Consider the following 22,306-nt stretch of genomic DNA (forward strand, 5'->3'; position numbering starts at 1 on the left):
GACTTTCGTTTTTCCCCGGTGCCTTCCAAGGGGCAGCCCTGCTTGGCTGCCGAGAACTGACGGGATCAGGCGGCGCCCCGCCGCTCTCACGCCTTGTCCCCTACAAGCACCATAAGGGAGATGCCGGCGAATGACACCTATGGCTTTCTCTGTGCAAAACAGATGCTTCGCAGGTGACAAACGCAATCTCTCTCTCCTGTGGACTCACCACACTGATTCAGCACCTGTAGAGTGATTGTAGAATCACAGAGTTGGCAGGGATTCCAGGGTCATCTAGTCCAACCCCCTGCACAATGTAGAAACTCACAACTCCCTGCCCACCCACCCACCCCCCCGCCCCCAGTGACGCCAATTCCATGCCCAAGTGATCCCTCCACCAGAAATCTCCAGAATCCAGCCTGGCCTGGAGGAAATTCACCCACCCACAGCTGCAATCGTCAAAAATAATGGACAGTCTCAGAAATTACATCAGCTATTTCTTTTAGCACCCTTGGATGCAATTCATCTGTCCCAGAAGATCTGGTTTCATTTAAAGAAATTAGGTGTTTATGGACTAACCCTTCAGTAATCCTAGGCCACAACTCCCATCTCTTATCACAAGAACTGTAGATGGGAACCTTCCTGGATTTCCTCTCCTTAAGTTTTTCTGACCACGGGATTCTACCCAACATAATTTTAAGTTAGTTAAAATGTACTCTCCTGGATGTGTGACTACGTACAGCTTTTCTCTTCCCCAAGATCATAAGATCCAAAATCACATGATCACTACTACCAAATGTACCCACAACTTTTACCTCGTCAACCAGTTCTTCCCTATTGGAAAGAATCAAGTCTAAAATAGCAGACCCCCTGGTTGCACCTTCCACTTTCTGGGAAATGAACCTGTCAGCAAGACCAGTCAAGAATTTATTGGACTTTTCATTTTTAGCAGAGCTGGTCTTCCAACAGATATCTGGGTAATTGAAATTTCTCATGACCACTAGGTCCTGTCGGAGAACGTTGTAATCTGGTCTAGGAACATCTCATCCAAGTCCTCTGTCTAGCCTAGCCTGGTTTTTGGATCAAAACAAGGTTACTGTGAGTATGCCAAAAGTCACAGATGGACAATCTGTGGCAGGTTGGACATGTGGATTTGCAGGCGGACGTGTGGATCAATGGAATGTGAATTCTTAATCATTGGTATGAAACACTGCACCCCACCAGTGGTATGAGTACCACTAACTAAGAACCATTACTGTGGGTGGCAGCAACTAGGGGACCTGTCTTGGATACTGTTCTGCCTTCTTAATCTGTTGTGGTCATGCATGGCAAGCAGAAGCATTTCTGCAGTGCCCGGAGTCTCCATATCTGTGCCACAGCAAAGTTGTGTAGCAAAGTCTGTGTAGCAGCCCTTGTTCCTCTTTGGCAGCAAACCAGAGCATTTAACTTTCAGGCCACAAATCCCTCCTGGGTATAACATTTCCCCTTTCACTTAGAACCCCTTTCACTTTTCTGCAGAGCCTGTTTACCATGAAATTATTCAGCAAGTCTGTAGCAAAACTTCCCATTCGTTGGGCTGCACTAGAAAGGGATGAAGGATCATTAGGAAACAAATGACTCCTCCCCCCCCCTCGTCATGCTGGCAGTCTCCCATACCAACCCACTGGGAGTTGGCAAGCAGTTCAATCAGGACCCAGCATGCGTACCAGGTGGGCCCAGTCCCCTCCTGTAGTTAATTTGAGAAGTCAGGATGAGGCAGTTTTCAGCAGAATCAGTTTGGCATTTCTCAGTAGAGTCACACAGCAAGTAAAGTCCATTTTTAAAAATCAACTAATATTCAAAATGCTGGAAATGACCTTTCAAGTTACACAGAGCTCCTTTTTCGATAAACATGTTCAATCACATTCAAAGATGAACATGAAGAGATGATGTTCCATATATAATCAGTTGATAAAATGAGTGTGCTCTTTAAGAAAAAGACAAGAAAAGTTTTAAATCCAAATTCTGAACTCACAACCAATTGCTCCAAACTAATATTCACAGTATATCAATTGCATACTGTAAAATATTCTTTTTCTGAAATGTAAGCCATTTGGCCTTTGCAACCACACACTAAGTAAAAAAGCCTCATCCTTTGGCTTATTTTATCAAAGTATAAAAGTTGCTTAGTTGAGAATTTCTGTAACAATTTGATTTCAAGATTTTCTTCCTTACCTCTTTGCAGGCTGAATTAAGGAAGGGGATGTAATTAAAAAAAAACAAAACAGGGAGGCCGACTGCAGTCTGTCCAGCTACAATTCTATTAATAGCCTGCTGATGGCAGCAGAGAATACACCCTGTTTGCGAACCTAAGTAGTTTAAATGTGAGGTTAACTCCTTGTTGCAGGCTAGAAGTTTAAGACTCTGGTCAGCAGAGGAAAAAAAAACTCATTCATCAGAGGAAAAACAAGGATTTGAGGGGTTAATTCAACTTAATACACTTTTGACACATTATCACCATTTTCTCTGGCCAAACAAGCTGAGGAATAGTCTCCTGAAAGGTAACCCATTCCTGAATTTTCATCATTTGACCAGAATGGGACACTCTGTTTTGTCTTGCCTCAGAATGCCTTGATACCAAGTTATAAAGGTGTGTTTTTGTTTGTTTAGTGACCAGCTTCTTAAGATGGCTTTTAGCAGCTGTGGCAGTTATGGTGACTTGGTGATAGGCAAGTTTGACATGGCTTCATTTCTGTGAATGTTACTTTTATTGCAGTTTTCATTAATTACCATAGAGCTGGATTTTTAAAATGTACTTTTTGCTTAATGCCTTACTGATAATAAATGTTATTGTGGCAGAAGGATTATATCAAAACCTAATCTCTAGATAATACCCCTAGGATATTTTGAGGGACACCAGAACAGGGAAAGACTATAACCGGTAAAAGAAAAACTTTATGGGTACCACTTCTCCTTAAATTGGGTGAATAATTTTCAAAAATCCATATGTAAATATTGCTCAAGACATCTCAGGTTATCTTGATAAACATACCCTGGCTACTACCAGATAATTAGTGGGTTGAGAGATTATTTCTGCTGTCAGCACCATACCAGTCAGTTATCTCACCTCAAAGCCTGTCCATATCAGGGACATGTGTCATGTATCACCAGTATGTTTATGCCATCATGCTTGGGAGACAAAGGAATTTAATTTATCCAGTGATTGATATAAAGTGCAAAACATTTAATTGCTTATAGCTTTGTCTATTCAATTTAGATATGCTTGCAACTAGATTTCAAGCATCACACCAAACATTTTACAGATTGTGTACAATGGGTAGTCAAACTGTGGCCCTCCAGATGTCCATGGACTACAATTTCCATGAGCCCCTTCCAGTGAACTACCCCTGAATTGTAAACCCATACTATACTTAGATTCAAGTGGGTATCCGTGTTGGTCTGAAGCAGCACAATAAAACAAAATCAGAGTCCAGTGACACCTTTAAGACCAACAAAGATTTATTCACGACATGAATAAATCTTTGTTGGTCTCAAAGGTCCCATAATATACTTGCCTTTCATCCCTTAGCTGGCCTTAAAGCAGGCTTTGGGAGCATTTCCGAAAAGGAAATTGGTGCTAGGGAGGTGTTCAGCCCAAGCTGAGATCCATGGCCCTGTTTCTTTTTCTCCCTCTCCTTCCTCAACCCCCCCCCCACATACCTCCAGCTGAATTTCAAGACCAAATTACATGTTTGCCATTCCTGCCTTGACACCCCAATGTTATACATACTTTGGCAGAGAATATGGCATCTTTCCATTCATGCAATGCATAGGCTATCAGAGCCTTTTTGGAGGCATAGATGACCTTGTTTCAGCTGTAAGGAGCAAGGTTAGTTAAAATTCAAATATTTAAGTTTGTTTTGTAGGCTGCGTGAGACTGCATAATAATGCTAGTATTTGTAGTTCCTTCAGCTAGGAAGGCACTAGCTTGCAACGTCTGATACACAGATCTGAAACATGGCCCTTGCTGGGGTTTTAACTACCCAGGGATCCAGGATCCCTTCTGCATTAAGCAATGACCTGCTAGCAGTTGACATTTTAGCTCCTCCATACAGGCACTGTAGATTTTGGCACTTATTTTTATTGCCTGCTGCTTGCAGAGAATGTTATTAGTAATTACAGGGTGAATTCAAATGAGTAGCCGTGTTGGTCTGAAGTAGCACAATAAAATCAGAGTCCAGTAGCACCTTTAAGACCAACAAAGATTTATTCAGGGCATGAGCTTTTGAGTGCAAGCACTCTTCGTCAGACTATGAACTCCTTACATGACAGGGAATATACAGCAAAAGTCAAATTACATGGTGAGATCTCCAGTAACACCTTTACCCAACATTTGGTGCCATTTACATTCCCCCCCCCCAATGACCATACATTCGGCTAACTTCATTCCATGCCCCCAGATTAGAAACAGGCTTGTATTTACACAGAGCATCAGGTTTTATCAGCATAAACGGTCCACCTCATCACTTCTGCTGTTCAGTTTTTACTGGTCAAGTAGCTGTTAAAGGCATTGAAACTCTTCCAGAAGAAAAGCTGGCAATCTATCACTCCAGGGGAGGGGGTAGACTTAAAGTCTGGCAGCCCCCTCTTGAACTTTTTGTTCTGGGGCCAGGAGGGTACTCCTTGGGATCTGTGCCAAAGTTTGTTGGGTTCTCAGAGTGGGGAAAAAACACAGGTGCTAAAAACAAAAGGCACACAAAGAAAACTCTCTATCCGCATGCTAATGAAATGCAGCCTTCCCTTGGCAGGAATAGGCAGCATCTCAACTTAGCTGGTGGCTTGCTTTCTATCTACAGCAACACCACAGACAAAGACAGTATTGTCTCTACCTTGGCCACCCTCCCAGGGCCAGATCAAGGAGGAGAAAGCTTAGCCAGACTTCCCAGAGGGGGTGGGCAGGAGAAATATTTAGACAAGCTGGATGCTCTCATCTCTGCTCTTATCTTGCTGTTGCTTCACTTCAAGCTACTCAGTGGCTCAGAAATGTATGCTGGGAGCAAATGCTGGCAGGGGCTCATGGGAATTGTAGTCCATGGGCATCTGGAGGAACACAGGAACACCACCTGGCAGCTGGTAGCTATGTGTTACAGGAACAGCAAACAGCAGAGCCCCCAAACATGCTTGCTTAACTAAGAATCATTGAAGAACTATCTGGAAGAATCAGGGCAAAATTTAAGACTGGTACAATTAAAAACACACACGTGTTATTCATGCTTGTATTTGCAGCCTGGTGACACCTGTGACCTTCAGATGAAAAAGCTTCTTCATGAAAGCAGCTGGTCTATTAACTCTTGGCCCTGTAAAGATGGCCATAAAGTCACTTGAAGTCAGTAATGCTGGAATGAGACAGTGCAGACTGCAGAAAACAATACAGAAAGACATTAACCTCCCAATTATTTTTAAAAAGAGTCCGTGTGATGTTGTGGCTACAGTGTCAAACTAGGATCTGGGAGTTCAAATCCCTACTCTGCTATTGTTTCTTCAAGTACAAGAAACAATTCCCTAACTGAGATAGCCGCCTCCCCCCTCAATTTCTGCACAGCACACTACAGAAAATAGTTAATCAAAGTCTCTGGAAACTTCATTGCAGATTTTGCTAACAGGAAACACTGCTGAAATCAGTTCAGGGATGGCTTACCTTACACAGCTACATCCCTGCCTAGTGGAGGGAGAAGCATTAAAAGGCATTTCCAAGAAGGGGGGGGGGGGAGAGAGAGAGCCTTTGAATACTCAGCTGGGCCAGGCAACTCCAGTAGTGCACTGCTGTGAGCCAGCCCTGCAGAGTCCATTCAGCTCAGATCTGGCCAGTGGCTCTGCTTGGTCCAGGCTACCAACTCCACACAGGGAGCTGCCCTGGGAACTTAAAATGGTCAGCTCATACCGGGGTCGAACTAAAGTAAGCCAATCAGAATAAATAGTACGACATAGAACTCACTATACAGGTTGCCCAGAGCAGGCAACACCCAGAGGATCCAAGGCATGTTTTCAGAGGTTAGGAAAAGTATATGGTAGGGTTGCCAACTTCCAGGTAGTGGCTGGAGATCTGGGATTACTGCTGATCCCCAGGCATCAGAAATCAGTTCCCCTGGAGAAAATCTCCAGATATTTCCCAAGTGTTAGTTGGTAACCCTAGTGTATGCAGAGAATTGTTTTTCACCGGAGTCGTCTTTTGTTGAGATTAAGTAGACGGGGTTGCCATAACCACCAGACCAACCCGATCACTTTAGAAAAGGCCTTGAAGTCATTACATAGAATCGATCTATCAAGCTCACCATACCTGTTAGAAACTGCAACAAGAAGATTGTGGCTTTAAAACTGATGTCTTTTCACACTTCAGGAGTTTTCAGTGTTACTTTTAGGGTAGTATTCCTGAACACCCATGAGGTCAGCAGGTTTATTTTAAAAGCAGAAAACATTCTCAATACCTGTCCTTCAAATGGTTGTTGTCAGCCATTTAGTCGGTTCCGACTCTTGGCGATCCCATGGCACAGCAGTTGCCACGATCCCTGATGCTGCACCACCTCCCTCAGCCATGCAATGTTCTGGCCAGTGTCCGTTCCGACCGTGTCCAACCACACCCTTTGTCAGCCTAGTTTCCTTTTTCTACCGTCTTTCAACTATTTGAATGCTAATATTGCATCCCTGGGAGCTAGATAGCAGGACTTCCAGAGCAGACGGGTCCTTCCAACACTACCTGTCCTCTCACTGCCTGAGCAGTTTGCTGCCCTGGACCAGCCTTGCTCTGAAGATGGATGGGGGCTGAATAGCTTTAGATGGCAGGCGATGTGCAGGTACAAAAATAGCACTGTGTCGGTTTCAAAAGTAACAGTACTTAGCTGGCAGCTATCACTGCACAACTAGCTTGGAGGTTTCGGTCTACTAGAAAGGATACGTGAAATAGTAAGGCTCAACCAGTGGAAAAGCCTCTGCTTTGCATGGAAAGGGTTCCAGGTTCAACCCTCAGCATCTTCAGTTGAAAGGATCAGGTAGGAGGTGACGTGGAAGACCTCCACCTGAGACCTCATTCGGGTTGCCAGGCCACCCTTGGCCGTGGGTAGGGAATGGAGAAGTGGGGATGCCAGATCCAGGGTGGGAAACTCCTGAAGATTTGGGGGTGGAGCCTAGGGAGGACAGGGAGTTCAGTGTGGTACAGTTCCCTAGAGCCCACCCTCCAAAGCATCCGTTTCCTCCTGAGGACCTGATCTCGGTAGTCCGGAGATGAGCTGTAATTCCAGGCCCCACCTGGAGGTAGCTGAGGCTGAGAGAGCCCTGATATTACTGCTCAATCAGAACACTTTTATCAGTGCTGTGGCGAGCCCCAAGGTCACCCTACCCTGCTGGCTGCACGTGGGGGAGGAGCAGGTAATCGAACCTGGCTCACCAGATTAGAAGTTTGCACTCCTAACTACTACACCAAACAATCTGGACACTCAAGAAAAGACTTGCACAAGAAGTACTTGCCTCCAAAATAAACACATACAATATAACACTTGCTTCTTGGAATCTTTTAAAAATGTAATTAACACCACTAGTGCTGATATTATTCAGCAATACCAAGAAATCACACTCTGATGCAAATCGCTTCTGGATAGACCTTTGTATTAGCCAGCAATTTACAAATACATTTATTACAAGCTACCAAATCTTTGCGGTGGAAGGAGGGTCAATATCCATTAGTTTGGAGGTTATTAAAGAACTGGAAGAGCTTGGACAGGGAGGGCAGCTTTGGTAAAAACATAAATCAAGGGGAACTAGGGAGTTCCTTAGGGATCAAATGTCCAGGACTCTGTGCTGCTCAGGAAGAAGGAGGAACTGAAAACACCTTTGAGAGAAGAAATGACAGCTTCTCACATTTTTTGAAACAGCTCAAGCTTGCTCCAAAGTATTCACAGCAGACCAGAAAACAAACATGAATCAGTAATGCCCTCCCATTTTATTTTTGAAAGACAGAAATCCTCCCCGTCCCATGATATTATAATTATAGCAACTCTATACAGGTACCACTCAAGACACAAAATTTAGGATATTAGATCTATACACAAGCCTTCTGGTAAAGGACACAGATTATAATCCAAAGAATCAGAACCTAGACACATCAATGGGGAAGGGAAGGGAACTGCTTCACACAGGCCTGTACCAAGAGTAACAGCTTGCAGCAAAACCACATACAAAATCTGTAGCCTATGGTCCAGAGAAGCCCAAGAAGCTTCAAAAACCTAGGCTGGGTGCAAGAGATATTATTCCTACCTAGCAGTACAACTTGTTATTGTGAGACCAAGGAAAGGAACAGTGGGACAGCAGAGAGGGTGATGGGATACCCCTCTACACAACCTGGAAGCAAGTGAGGGGTGGCATCCTAAGGGAACACCGAAAGCCCTTTGATGGCAACACGCGGCCAAGTGGTTCAGTAAGACATTTCAGCAGGGAAGGCAGAAGGTGGTACAGAAGACAAAAAGAACGTCCAAGGCCAAGAAGAAGACTTAAGTTTAGATAACATTAGTAGCAAAGAGGATAATCAGAACGACAATGATGGTGACGACAACGCAAATTATGGCGATCATCTTGGCGTTCTTCCACCAGTACTTGCGCGCCACCTTCTGCGAGGTAGTCTTGAAATGTTCTGACTATAACAAAGATCAAAAGACAGGTTAGTTAGCAGCACAGGGAGAGAAAGATCTCCCCCCCCCCCACACACACACACACAAACACCCCTTTTTTCTAATCAGTAAAGAATCATCAGCATCAGATTTGCAACAGGTGAGTCTCATTCACTCAACAATAAGCAGAAGGGTTCAGGGAAGGAAATAATAAAGTCCTTCCTCCAGCATAGTGCATGGGTGCGCATCAATTATGGCTACTGGATTTGCAATTGAATCCCAAACAGTTACAACTTTCTTAAACCTCCTGAAATCAATGGGCTTTGAAGGGCATAGCTTTGCTTAGCGTGGCATGACATGTAGTTTTAGAAAGGGATTATACAATTTGTGGAGGAGAGAGCTTTCAGTAGCTTTTTCACATGTCTCCAGCCTCCCAAATGCCACGTGCTTGGTGGAGGGCAATATATCACTTTCATGCTCTGCTTTGTAAGATTCTTGGAAGAATTGGATTGGCCGACAGACACAGACTAGATTAAATGCATTTTTGCTCCAATCCAGCAGGGTTTGTCTTGCGTTAAGTCAGTAAAACATGTTAGTGAGACCAGCGCTCTTCCCTCTGCATTTGGGTTTGGTTCCTCAGAGGTGGCCAGAACGAAAGAGAATCTGCAAGTCTCCCACTGTAAACAGACAGCATGAACAGGCAAAATTGGGATGTAAAGTTAGCAAACTCCACAGTAATGTCTGTTCAGCCCCTTTTACCACAGTCTCTTAGCACAACGAAACACCCAAGCATATAACAAAAGGTGCTGAATAGCAGTTTTGCATGTGACAATAAAAAAACATTTTGACCACTCCAAAACCATTTTGAGGTCTTCTTTCTTGCCCACTTTACCAGCTTCGTTTCTGCAAAACTCCAGGGAGAGAGAAGCAGCTACCTCCTCCTCACTTGCTGCACCACATCGCAAGAGTCCGGCCAGTGACATGCCACCCTGCCTTGAACAGGAATGTCTGGAAGCCTCCCCTGCCCCCACAGCAGACACTATGTGGATGATTCCATTTTTGTTCTGCGCTGCTATCTTAGACAAACCCACAAGCAGCTGATCTGTTGCAAGGGAAATGACTTAGATGGCAATAAATACCAGGCCAGAACAAAGGGCAGAGCGTGGCCAGGGCATTCCAAAGTTTGCAGTCAGGCGCACAAACAGGTTTGCATTGGTGCTGTTTTACACACACCGCCTGACCAGTCAGTTCTGCCTGCTTGTAGCCAGCTCTCTCAAGAGACTCAGCAACATCACCCCTTCTTCCCTCCTCCCACCCCCCCTAAAGGTAAAGGTATCCCCTGTGCAAACACTGAGTCATGTCTGACCCTTGAGTGACGCCCTCTAGCGTTTTCATGGCAGACTCAATACGGGGTGGTTTGCCAGTGCCTTCCCCAGTCATTACCGTTTTACCCCCCAGCAAGCTGGGTACTGATTTTACCAACCTCGGAAGGATAGAAGGCTGAGTCGACCTTGAGCCGGCTGCTGGGATTGAACTCCCAGCCTCATGGGCAGAACTTTCAGACAACATTTCTGCTGCCTTACCGCTCTGCGCCACAAGAGGCTCCCGCACCCCCCTACCAATCTATAGATCACATGGCTGACACAGATAACTTGTATTGGTTTCTTACTTTCATCTGGTCCAACTCCTGTAAAAGAGAAGAGCTCTTCTGCATTTCAAAAGCCCATGTCACCCTAAAAATGCCGCACCACAGGTACATCATGCAGTGCAGGCAGGTGGGCATGTACTTTTGAGAGCCATTTGGTGGGACATTTGACTGGGTGGTGCAGATCCCTCTCAAATATTCCAGAGAAGATCAGGGATACACTCCTTGTCAAGCCTCTGCACCACTAAGGGAAGTGGTAAAACCCTTCTCTTCTGTTTCTATATCCACCCCTCTACCTCTCCCCCATACTCTCCCTTCCCCCTTCCCCTTTATCTACTACTGCGTTACCACCCCCCTCCAATCTCAGGGCTCACCGTAGCCTCCAGGTCTTCTGTCTTATTGCGTAGGTGGTCGAGATTCTCTCCCCTTGCCAAAATACGCTCCACATTCTGTGTCATTATATTCTTTACACCTTCCACCTCATTCTGGAGGTTCTTCACCTGGTTGTTGGCCATCCCAGGACCACTCCTGCTTCCGGCCTCCTGTGAAAAGAAGGAACAGGGAGTCACAGCAAGAGCAGAATAAAACAGGGTGACCCAAGGTGATCTGATGCTCATGGGGGAAGATCCAAATGGCTCCCACACAATGTAATAAAATGCGGGATGTAAACCAGTGGGAAATGCAAGAAACGAATGGGGACCATGCAAGGATACTTCCAGAAGATTAGCCCCAACAGCTCAATCCGTCCATATCTCAGTCGGCCAACTAGATGTAGTTGACCCATAGAAAGGCCGCCAATGCAACAAAAACAACACCCCAATACAAGCGTAACAAACCAAAAGAGAGCTGGAGTGAGTCAGCTCACCTGACCTTCAGAAGAATTCTCATAACAAAAACTCTGTCTGATCAAAAGAGAATAATCACTTTAATCCTACTAAACTGAATTCCTTGAATTTTTTGAATTATGGCCTCTGAAATTTACCTTTCCCCCTGCCCTCCCACCAAATCATATACCGGCCTGATGTTCCATAAGATTCTTGCCTGCAGTCACAGCCTGCTGCCACGTGCAAAGATGTATCACAGTTTGATTCCACCCTTCGTCTCAGGAGCTCGGGACAAGGTATGTGGCACTCCTCACCACCATTTTATTTAAGCAGCCCCCACAGGGTAGATTAGGCTGACAGAGAATGACTGGCAAGAGTTTTTCCATGGTGAAACCTTCATATTGCTAGTCATGCACTCTAACCTCTACACCACACTGGATGTCTGTCAAGTGATTCATCTGCACTGATTCCTTCTGGCATGAAACCCCTTAAGGGTCAGCAGCATATCTGCATGAGAGGCATTTGGGGGGCAGTTTGCAACATAAATAAAATCACAATAGTCCAGTGTTAAAAACCTCATTTAGAAGAAGAGTTGGTTCCTATATGCTGCTTTACTCTACCCGAGGGAGTCTCAAAGTGGCTTACAATCGCCTTCCCTTTCTTCTCCCCTCAACAGACACCCTGTGAGGGAGGTGAGGCTGAGAGAGCCCTGATATCACTGCTTGGTCAGAACAGCTTCCTCAGTGCTGTGGTGAGCCCAAGGTCAGCCAGCTGGCTGCATGTGGGGGAGGAGCAGGGGATCCAAAACCCATTACGCCAAAACCCACAATGTAACTGTGGCCAACCAGATATCCTGGAAGGTCCCCATGGCCCATTATGCACGGCCGCCGAAACGGCGATTTCGGGTCATATGGAAAACGCGGAGGGGGAAGACGCAACACACACCGGTTATGCATGGGGCGGGGCGCGACGGCGGCAAAACCCAGAGTAACCGATTATGCACGCGGCGATCTGGGCGCCACTTCTGGTTGCGCCCCGGTCACCCGGAAGCTGCGCTTTCTTCCGCGTTTCACTGACGCGGCTTTTTCGGCGGCATGCACCAAAGCTGCAGCCGGTTGCAGCCGGCTCCATGCGTTATCGGTGATTTTAGTCGCTGCCATTCCACCCCGAATGTGCGCTAAAACCCCCGTGCATAATGGGTCCAATGCTTTCCCCCTCCCAAAATCTTGTTGGTCTCTAAAGTTTTTCTGCAGACCAACATGGTTACCCTCCTGATGCCGCCAGAATGCAATGGCCAAGGCCTTCTTATGTTGTCTTCCATCCCCCCCCAACAGCATGAAAAGGTAAATGGCCTTTGAACATGGAAGTGCCTTTTCAGCATCATGTTCCTGGTCCTACCCTCCAAAAGCCCATTTAATCCCATTTTTAAGGCCATCTGTGCTGGTGGTCTTCACGACATCCGGTGGCAGCAAGTTCCACAAGTTAATTATGAGTTGTATAAAGTGGCACTTCCTTTGGTTGGCTCTGAATATGCATATGATGCTTTATCAAAGTAACATAAGCAATCCTCCCCCACTCTCCAAAGAACAACTTGCCTCAGAAACTTGCAATCTACGGTATGACACCAGGGAGAGAAGAGATGGAAAAAAGAAGAGTCATGAGTTGGGGGGTGGGGGAGGCCGTGCAAATGCAGCTATGTTCATTAAGGCCGTTTTGACTGGGATAAAGACTGAAAGGTTACTGAAGTCTTTAAGCCTAAAAGGGATTTTTGGAAGAGAGTCGAAGGAAGGAAAAGAGGTGGCATACCTGCTGCTATGCTGATTACGTAGTTTGATTCAGTGTGTTTTATTTTAATTTTTAGTATCTATTGCAAGTTATTTTTCCCCTTCTCTTTTAAATTTTATATAAAATGCACATATAAGATTAATAACAGAAAGAAATTAAACCCCAAACATACACAGCAGCACTCTAATCCATCATATGAAACTGAAAATGATACGTAAGGTTTTATATTATCTTGCTACTTCGCTTTCTAACACCTAATGAAAAGGTCCGTTTCTCAGTTATTTTTTTTTATTTATTTTATTTATAGTCTGCCTTTCTCATTTGGATTCAAGAAGAATTAAAACATAGTGAGTCAATACAATTGACAGAATGGGACCTTCAGTGAACAATGCAATAGGAATTAGGGTTTTGGAACCAAAAAAGCGCATGTAATATGTAACTTTTGGCCTTGGAGTAATCTTCCAAATCATTTTAAAACTATTCTGTTAATGCTGGTGGAATAACTTTCTCCCTTTAAGAACCAGTAGGCATCCAGACAGCATTAACTAAAAAAAAAATCTACTACTTCATCTGTTTCTTTTACAAAGACCATTGAAACAATGGAAGATATACTTAACAGCAACATGAATATGACCACAGTGTTACTAGAAATGGGCTCTCCTATACCAGAAGTCAGAGACACAGCACATACTTCAAGGCCAAGGAGATTAAACAAATATGCAGCTCAACAGTTCAAGCTGCCAATCAAAGGAACAATGAAGCAGAAACATTCGTCTTCATCCCAACTCAAAGATGCTGCAATAACAAAATCTCAGCTCTTGCTCAACAATTCCACATAATTGTCCCCCTTGTAATTTGCAGAGCCAGATTCTCAGAAGAGAAAAAGAATGTGCCGGCAAGTTGCAATGAACTCATGGAGAACCCACTGATGGGGTTTTCCAGGCAGAGACTGTTTGTCATTGTCTTCCTCTGTGCAGCTACTCCAGTCTTCCCTGGTGGTCTCCCATCCAAATACTAATCACGGACAACCCTGTTTCAGGGTTAAGATGGGCTATTCAGGCTACTGTTCTCGTCAAAAGGGATCAGAATGCAGGGAATGAATGCTAACAGCCAGCCCCTCTCTTGCCAGCAGCAAAAAAAGAGGGGATCCTGCAGAGCTCTGCAGCCCAACTTTCCACAGCCCAGGTAGACTTGTTTTTGGATTCAAGTCTGTAGGCCAGGGGTAGTCAACCTGCGAATACTGGCAGGGGGCTCCTGGGAATTGAAGTCCATGGACATCTGGAGGGCCGCAGTTTGACTACCCCTGCTGTAGGCACTCTCGACTCTTATGTGCAAGAAAGAGGAAGAATGAGTCCCTGCCAATTTTCCTCTATGACTCACTGAACAAAGCTAGCCCTGAGCAGTGACTCATGCAGAGAGGCAACAAACAGCCTCTAGATAATCCTGGCAAGTTTTTCCATCAGGTGTGAGTGGATCGTTCAATCACTCTAGGACAGTGGTTCTTAACCTGGGGGTCGGACAACCCTTTCACAGGGGTCATGGCAGGGCAAGCAGCTTGCCTGGGGGGGGGCACCATCCAAACAACAGCCTTGCGGGGTAGTTTGAGATAGAGCATTTGTCTGTCTGGAGCAGTGGAAAAGAGTGAGATCAGCATGGTGGGACAAGAGGCAGAACTGAACTGAGAAACCCCGGGGGGAAAACAATTTATATACAATCGTGAACAATGGATCTTCATGCCATTGGTCAGTTTTGGTTTAATTTCTGTGAAATAACATTTTGCATAATTTTATGGCTGGGGGGTCACCACAACATGAGGAACTGTATTAAAGGGTCGCGGCATTAGGAAGGTTGAGAACTTCTGCTTTAGAAGCAGAAGTCCCCAGCGGAGGCTGGCTGGAACAAATTAAAGCCAGAGAAGTGAAATAAACAAGGATACAGCAGACAGGCTCTTCTTTGGATGGGAATATTTGGTCCAGAGAATCCAAGATGAATCTGTTTTGGCACATATTGTATTTGGGACCCACTGAATGAAGCAAAATGCATTTGGATGGATCAAAAGTAGACTATAGCCAAACTCAGCCAATAGCTGGACTTGTATATCTGCCAACCAGCAGACGCTTTGTGTTAAAACACTTCATTTGGGAAATGTAATCCCTGTCTTTTTTATTGGGACTTGCCCTCCAAATTATGCAGCACAAGGTACCCAGAGAACTCAGGGCATAGCCCATTGCTAAACGGAACACCCACATCTCACTATTTGCACCCAGTTAGATCCCTCCAATATCTCCTGTCTGGCCAAATTCAAATGCCCCTGAACCAGAACAGAGAAAGTATGGGCAAACCCGTCATTCGAAAGCCCTTTTGTCACTGAGCCTTTCAGCCATCACAGCACAAAGGTGGAAACAATATAAGATAATTCCTGTGTGGAACACACCGTGAGCTCCACTATACCTTGGCTGGAAAAGTGGGCAATATTTGTTACTTTGGAAGAAGTTTTCCAAACCCAGATACTTTCTGCAGGTACTGGGAGGGGAGTCCTGAACAGATCCCCAGTTTGGAGTCTTTCTGTCTCATACACAGTCACTCACACATACACACCCCCTCCACGGAGTCAGTCAAGTATGCGTGACATCTCCCAGAACCAGCAGAACTACTCTCTTCAGATGCCAACAGAACACACAGTACAGATGACGTTTGGCTTCAAGGGAGTGCTAAAGGTCAAACTAACACATCTTACTGTTGGGCTGCCACCTGCCTCTTACCTGACCTTGATACAAATAGGACACTTTCCCCAGAGCATCCCCCTTGGACAATATCCCTGTTAGTGTGGTATTGCTTCAGGACACAGGAACATTATCTTTTCATTTCAGGAATCCTGGATTCCAGAGGGCCTTTATTTTAGAATGTTCTGCCTGGCAATCCAACAGACAGGCAAGAAAGAAGAGTCAGCAAAGGCAGAGCTGTAAGATTTTGATGTACCCTTGTTTTGTAGAAGGCTTTGGATTTAAAAGCAGCACCATCCCACCTTTCCAGCCAAAGAATCCACCCTCATCACATGAAACCCACTAAGCGCGCACGTGCCAGGAAGAAAAATATGACTCTGGAAAAATCAGCTAAGCAGATAGAAGCACCATTCCACTTCCCAAAAGCCTTCTGGAAAATAATTAAGCTGGCTTCAAAGATACAAAATGTCCACAAAGGAAAGGAAGGAATTGTCAGCAGATGAAAGCAGGCCTGGGTAAAGAGTACATTCCCAAAGAACGGGCTGTAGTTCAACTCTTCAGCTATTTAGTCTAGCTATTTGCATATAGGAATCTCATGGAGACCTTAACTATCACAACCTGAAAACTCTGCAGCCTTGGAATCACTAAAAAGGTCTGTCTTCTGCCTTTCCGTCTTAGAACTGCTCTCTGTTTTCAGCAAATAAACCAGCAACAGATCATTTTACAGCACAAATTGTCCATTTGTTATCTGTAATGTTATGGCATTTATTTATTTATTTATTTGTTGTATTTATACAATACATGGTCTACTGCACCTATGCCTTAAACTAGAACCCAACAAATGCATATTTTACAAAGCAAGAGCACACACAAAGGGTAGGCTTAAGATATCCTGAGTATAGAGTCTTGCTGGGCAAATCTAAAAGGAACACCCTGCTGCACTGGAACAAAGATTCCAGTCTAACCAAAACCTGGTTGCTATTATTTGCCACAATGCCAGCAATTACTGGGTGGTCTATTGGTAATTGACCATTGCTCCATCAACTGCCTCCTGCCTTCTCCTGTGGAAAGAAGCCACAGCAGAGATGGACAACTGCTGTATTCTCAGGACCGTTCTATTTCCCAAATGCCTGAAAAACTGGGATTCTCCAACTGCCACACAGATATCTAGGTTTGATACAGGATTTCACACGAATAGGAACTCATGCATTCACATGCTTAGATGTGGTCAGTTATGGGGAGGTAATTAACCAGCTTGTGGTCTTCCCAAGAAACACACTGACATGGCAGATGAGCACGGAACTGTGGCTGGCTGCAAATGAAGCAGCAATATGATGAGAATGGATGTTTTGCTTTCCTTCTGCTTTTCTAAAAATTATACATTGATTTAACTTTTGGTTGGGTCGCCATGGGGTGAATTGAATACAGTCATGGACCGTTTTAACTTTTTATGTGGGGTTATATTATTTTTTATGTAACCTACCATGAGCTGGCTTGCCGAGAGCGGTTGGGAATAAATCTAACAAATAAATAAATGCCAGGAGTTTAATCAGGCCTAAAGGATGGCCTTTGGCTGTACTTCAATTAAAATAACAGCCTAAAAGGAAAGTCCAGCTCCTGCCAGATTCTGGCTGCCTTGGAAAGCGGGGGGGGGGGGGGGGGACCAGGACACCACAGCTGGACATGACAGCTGGGCTTCCTGATGAAGACCAACCTCTCAAGAGCCAAGACAACTCAGCCTAAGTGGAGGAGGTGACTGATGTGCACTGAGAATCCACAGCTGTAAAGGGCAGCTGTAAAGGGCAGCTTCAGCCAAAACTTTGATCCAGCTGTGTGTCTTGGGAAATGGTAGGACAGTTATGGGGTGACTGGGACATTTTGCTAGACACATGTTTGTTTTAATTATCTCCTGCCAAAAGTTTAACATGCTTTTGTTCTTTAGCAGCTAAAATAAAACAAGCATTTATTTGTTCAAAACCTGATTGCTAGTAATTAAATATAACCCTAGTTAAACCTTTCTTTGAAAGCCTCCAAGAACAAAAAATTATTTGCCAGAAACTGCACAAGGCAGGTTTGGATACCCACCAAGGCAGCAGACAACAGAGACTGGAGGTAGAGACCTCTCAGATATTCTCAGAGGCCATAATGGGGAAGTGGGAAACAGAATACTGCAGTGGCCATAAAGGTGACTTTACAAATGTGTATCAGAGAAACAACTTAATCCTCTTCCTCTTAATCTTCCATTTCTCTTTTAGGAAATTCCCCTCTTTCCAGCAGTCTCCCCCCCCCCCCCCAATGGGTCCCTCAGTATGAAGTGAGTTTTTGGAAGAGGAAGAAGTAGAACTTTTAGGGGACTACCAGGAGGCATGGTAGAGAGTTAAGCAGCCCACCACACAGCCTTCCTCCCCCCACAGCCATGTCATCATCTATGGACAACATATTTGCTGATCCAAAGTGATGACCTATAAGATTTTAAAATATAACACCAACTTTTTCAATTGCTGGCAAAAAGGAGCTACATTTGAGAGTATCATGGCTTCAGGAGAACAGCTCTCTCAACCCCATCTGCCCTACAGGGTTGGCGCAAGGATAAATAAAGGGAGAACCACATCTGCCTTCCTGAATACCTTGCTCAGGAAGCCCATCTAGTCTGCAGCTATTCTTGGCTTAGGGAGCAGCCAGGCTGTGGCAGCTCGACTAGCATTCAGCAGGGACCTCAGAGTCTGTGTGGGGCATGCCTCTCACTGCGGCCTGGAATTAAGAACGGTGACTGTCAGAGTGATGGTGGGGGGGGCACACTATAAATACAGCACCATCAACAATCAGAGAGACCCCATATGCCGTCAGTGCTCTGCGGACCTCCAACATTTGAAATGAGGGAGACAAAGGGACAGGAGAAAGAGGAGTTCAACAAGGAAAGAACTGGATTTGATTTTGCTGCAAACTTCGGCTAAATTTCAGTAGGCGATGGGATCTAAGAAGCTGAAGTTGTGTTAGAAGTAGGTTTTTGAAGGAAGCTGAGAATGGGGGTCATTATGCAGCCATTCCAAGAGGCAGTTCCGGACATATGGGTAGAAAGGGCAAAGTTGTTGGTCAGATCAGGAGAACTTTGAATGGCTAAGGAGAGCAGCCACAGGGCCGGATGGATCAGGATAGAAGAATGGAGAGATAAGAAGGGGAGGGACAAGGGCATGCAGGCATTGAAGATAAGGAGCTGTTTGTGCTGGACTGAGACAGGGAAGGCAGCGCTGGGATTTAAGGAGGGGCATCACATGGTCAGAGAAGTGGATTGTTTGGGTGGCAAAGTTCTAGACAGAAGTCAAAGGGTTGAGGAGCCCCAACCAGAAAGCCAGAGAAAATGTAAGCAGCTCAAATTTATACGGAGTGAGCAGAGTGGAAAAGCTATATTTTTGTTATGTTAAGGATGAAGCAGCACAACTTGGGGGATGTAAGCAACAGTGAGAGAATGTCTATGCCACAATGCGGATGGCAAATTGCCCATGGCTATGGATTGTATAGGAGAAGAGGAGGAATTTACAGAATGTGTGATGGCAGATGGAGATAGGAGAGCGGATGGCGATAGCCAGGCAACATCAAGCATGCAGAATCCCACAAGACCTAGGATTGTTGATAATGGCCTATGTATATATGCAGAGAGAATAGAGGGCCAAGGACAAATCCCCAAGGGATCGCAACAGAAGGGGAAAACACTGAGTTCCCTCTGTTTCTGCAGAGGCATGCATTGGAAGCCCCAGCCAGCCTGCTTCCCTCCTTTGTCCTTCTGTGCCCCAGCATCACAGACAACCAGCATCCGTGACATCCTGGGGCAACCTGTCAGCTGTGTCCAAATCTCATGTAGTTTCCCCCAAACCTGACACTTCCCAGAATGCACTGGGCATCATGAATGTCATGTGGACAAGGAACCTGGATGGCAAAGACCTGAAGAGAAGGGGGGAGAATTTTGCCTTCTAGTTGGCACCTCTGATACTGGCTGCTTATGCAGCAGCAGATCAATTGGTGTATATTGCTGGGGAATTCAGAATCCCTTGGCATTCTCCATGGGGTAGAGCATTCAGTGGCTATAAGCACTGCAAATTGGACATGGGGTCACCAGCACTGTTTGCCAGTTTATCAGTAAGAGGTTCCATGTACTTGACCAAGAGGAGAATTTACCCATCACTACAGGCAACCAGGTAAGGGCTGAGTCACAAAAAACTCAGGTGTGAAAGAGTCAGGCAGGAGAGTGATCAATTGTATCAAAAGCAACAGAGATAGATCAAGGGGATAGGAACACATTTGAATTTTCCTGCTAGGAGACAGACAGTGCCCAGAGGGCAGAAGATGGAAAGTGGTGGATCAAGACAACAAGCCAGTGATACAAGAAAAAAACAGTGACTCTGGATCAGGGGAATTTCACCTGTTTGGATCATCCACCACACAGCATCCATTGTTTTTATTTATACCCCACTTTCCCCACCAAGAAGACCCAAAGCAGCTTACATAGCTTTCCACTCCTCCATTTTAGCCTCACAACCACAACCTTGTGAGGTAGGCTGGACTGTCCCAAAGTCATTCAAGTGAGCTTCCCTAGCAGAGTACAGCTCTTCCATATACTAGTCCAAAATGCAACCATTAATTATTACATTTTAAAAAACCAGAATAAAATCCCATTAAAACAACAACCAATAGAAAAAGCCCAACATGGTGGAAAACTATCCTTTCCCATAATGGAACACTTGCCACAGGCCGGCAGAGGGCAATGACAACAACGTCTTCAAGATGGTCGAAGGATGATATGCTTGGGGGGGGGGGGAAGAGATCAGATCTTCCACCAACTGGCCTCAACCATAGACTTGGCGGGAGAGCTCCGTCTTGCAGGGCCTGTAAAAAGCCGTCAGCTCCCATAGCTCTCCCAACGAATCACAAACATATAAGCAGCAGGGGGTGGGGGGCAACCCACAGGGCTACTGCTCCAGCAGTAGTTGTTGCACACAAAGGCCCAAAGGGCATCTGCAGTTTAGATCCCAACACAGCCACCGACTCCCTTGTGTGGCAACTGGCCTGGGCTCTTTTGTAGATGCCATGCATAACTGTTGCATTGGGAGGCTAATGAGGAAGAAGGACCCTTGCACAACTTTGGCAGAGAAAGACCAAGTGGGTGCACATTCAAAGTAAAGGGAAAGTGTGGAATCATCTCTCCATTTCTCAATGGAATAGCAAAGTCAACCTAACCACCACAGCTGTTTGATCGGATTCCAGTCAGCAGCATGAAACGACTGGGCAATACAGTGTGTCAGTTTCCCTGGCCAAGGACAGGAAACTGACTTAAAATAAGAGATCCCCCATGAGCATCTACATATCTCTTACCAAGGTACACCAAAGCCTTGGACATTGTCAGCCACGCCCATTACCTTGACCAGATTTTATTTACTTTATTTACATCTCACTTTTCTCCTCAATGGGGAGCCAAAGCAGCTTATAACATGTGCCTGTTTTCCATTTTATTCTCACAAAAGCCCCCTGAGGAAGGAGAGGCTGAGATACCTCACTGGCCCAAAACCACCTAGAAAGTTTCCCTGCAGAGCGGGATTCAAACCCAGGCCTCCTAGCCCCTTATCTGCCCCTGTAAACACTCCACCAGGCTAACCAGATGGCTGCCCCCGACACGAAGCGCAGCTTCTCAAGAACTTCCAGTGTCACACCCTTACAACTTCTGTCTTCCCAGTTGCCGAGCCCTGCTTCAGAAGCCTCGGTGCCTCTCACAAGTGCGCGGGAGTCCGCATCCACAACCCTTTGAAAGTGTGCTTCATTTGCATAACACTTCCGCAGGCCACGGAATGCGCACAGCTCGAGGAGCTCCAAACAAAGCAAACTTAACACTCCGATCTCCGTTCCGTAGGCTAAAGAGGCGGGCGGACTTCCGAGAACCAAGGAGCCTGCCTAGCACCCACCCGACCTTCGGGGCCAGATCCAGCGTTCCCAGAAAAGGACCGAGTTTCTAGCCCTCATGGTCTCAAAAGGAGGGGGGGGGGGATCCGGCAAGGGGAGGGATTTCAGCGCCCGGAGTGACGCCGCAGGACGCCGTCCCCACCCCCTGCGAAACCCCGGAGCGAAGCCTGGCGAGAAACTGGCGGGCAACGGGAGTCCAGCAGAGCGCCCCCGGGAGAGGGCCAATCCGAAGAGGGAAGAGGGCGCCAAGCCCTGGAGCCCGGCAGAGTCGCGCTTCTGCGCTGCCCGGGAGCCGCTGGCGAGGAGCAGGTAGCGGGAAAGGGGCGGAGGCGCCAGCGTCTGGGGCTCCCCGTCGCCGGCCAGGCGGCAGGCAGGCAGGCAGGCAGGCAGGCAGGCAGAGGGGGCGCCGTGGAGGACCCCTCCCCTCCGCGGGCTTACCATGTGGCCGTCTGCTGCTGGCTGCCCCGGAGGCCCCCGGTAGCCGCTCCTCGGAACTTCGCGGCTGGCCCGAAACTTCCTGCTTCCTCGTCCTCCCCACAGGTGGCCCTGGGCGGGCCCGGCCGCCTCCGCCCCGCGTCCTCTTAAAGCGCCCGCCTGGGCTCCACGCCCCACGGCCGGCTCCTCCAGCCGCAAAGAACGGCAACGCCCCCTTCCCCGGGCTGGGGGGATAGAGGGGAGAGGGCGCTCGCTCGCTGGAGGAGCAGGAGGAGGGGGCTTCCTCTGCGGCGCTTCCTCTCCCCGCCCCAGCATCAGTGCGCGCGAGAG

The 22,306-nt window shown here is 46.4% G+C and overlaps 1 protein-coding gene across 1 annotated transcript; it reads right to left on the minus strand.

Annotated features, from left to right (window-relative positions):
- Nucleotides 1-4,373: 4,373 nt before the first annotated feature.
- VAMP8 (vesicle associated membrane protein 8) lies at nucleotides 4,374-22,306 on the minus strand. The gene is made up of 3 exons (XM_077307157.1): nucleotides 21,980-22,306; nucleotides 10,635-10,802; nucleotides 4,374-8,642 (listed from the first exon to the last, which is right to left on the minus strand). Exons 1-3 carry the CDS (start codon nucleotides 22,289-22,291, stop codon nucleotides 8,505-8,507), a joined length of 618 nt encoding a protein of 205 aa, XP_077163272.1. The 5' UTR covers nucleotides 22,292-22,306; the 3' UTR covers nucleotides 4,374-8,504.

The sequence above is a fragment of the Paroedura picta genome, chromosome 12 (assembly GCF_049243985.1).
Source record: "Paroedura picta isolate Pp20150507F chromosome 12, Ppicta_v3.0, whole genome shotgun sequence".
Lineage (NCBI taxonomy): Eukaryota > Metazoa > Chordata > Lepidosauria > Squamata > Gekkonidae > Paroedura > Paroedura picta.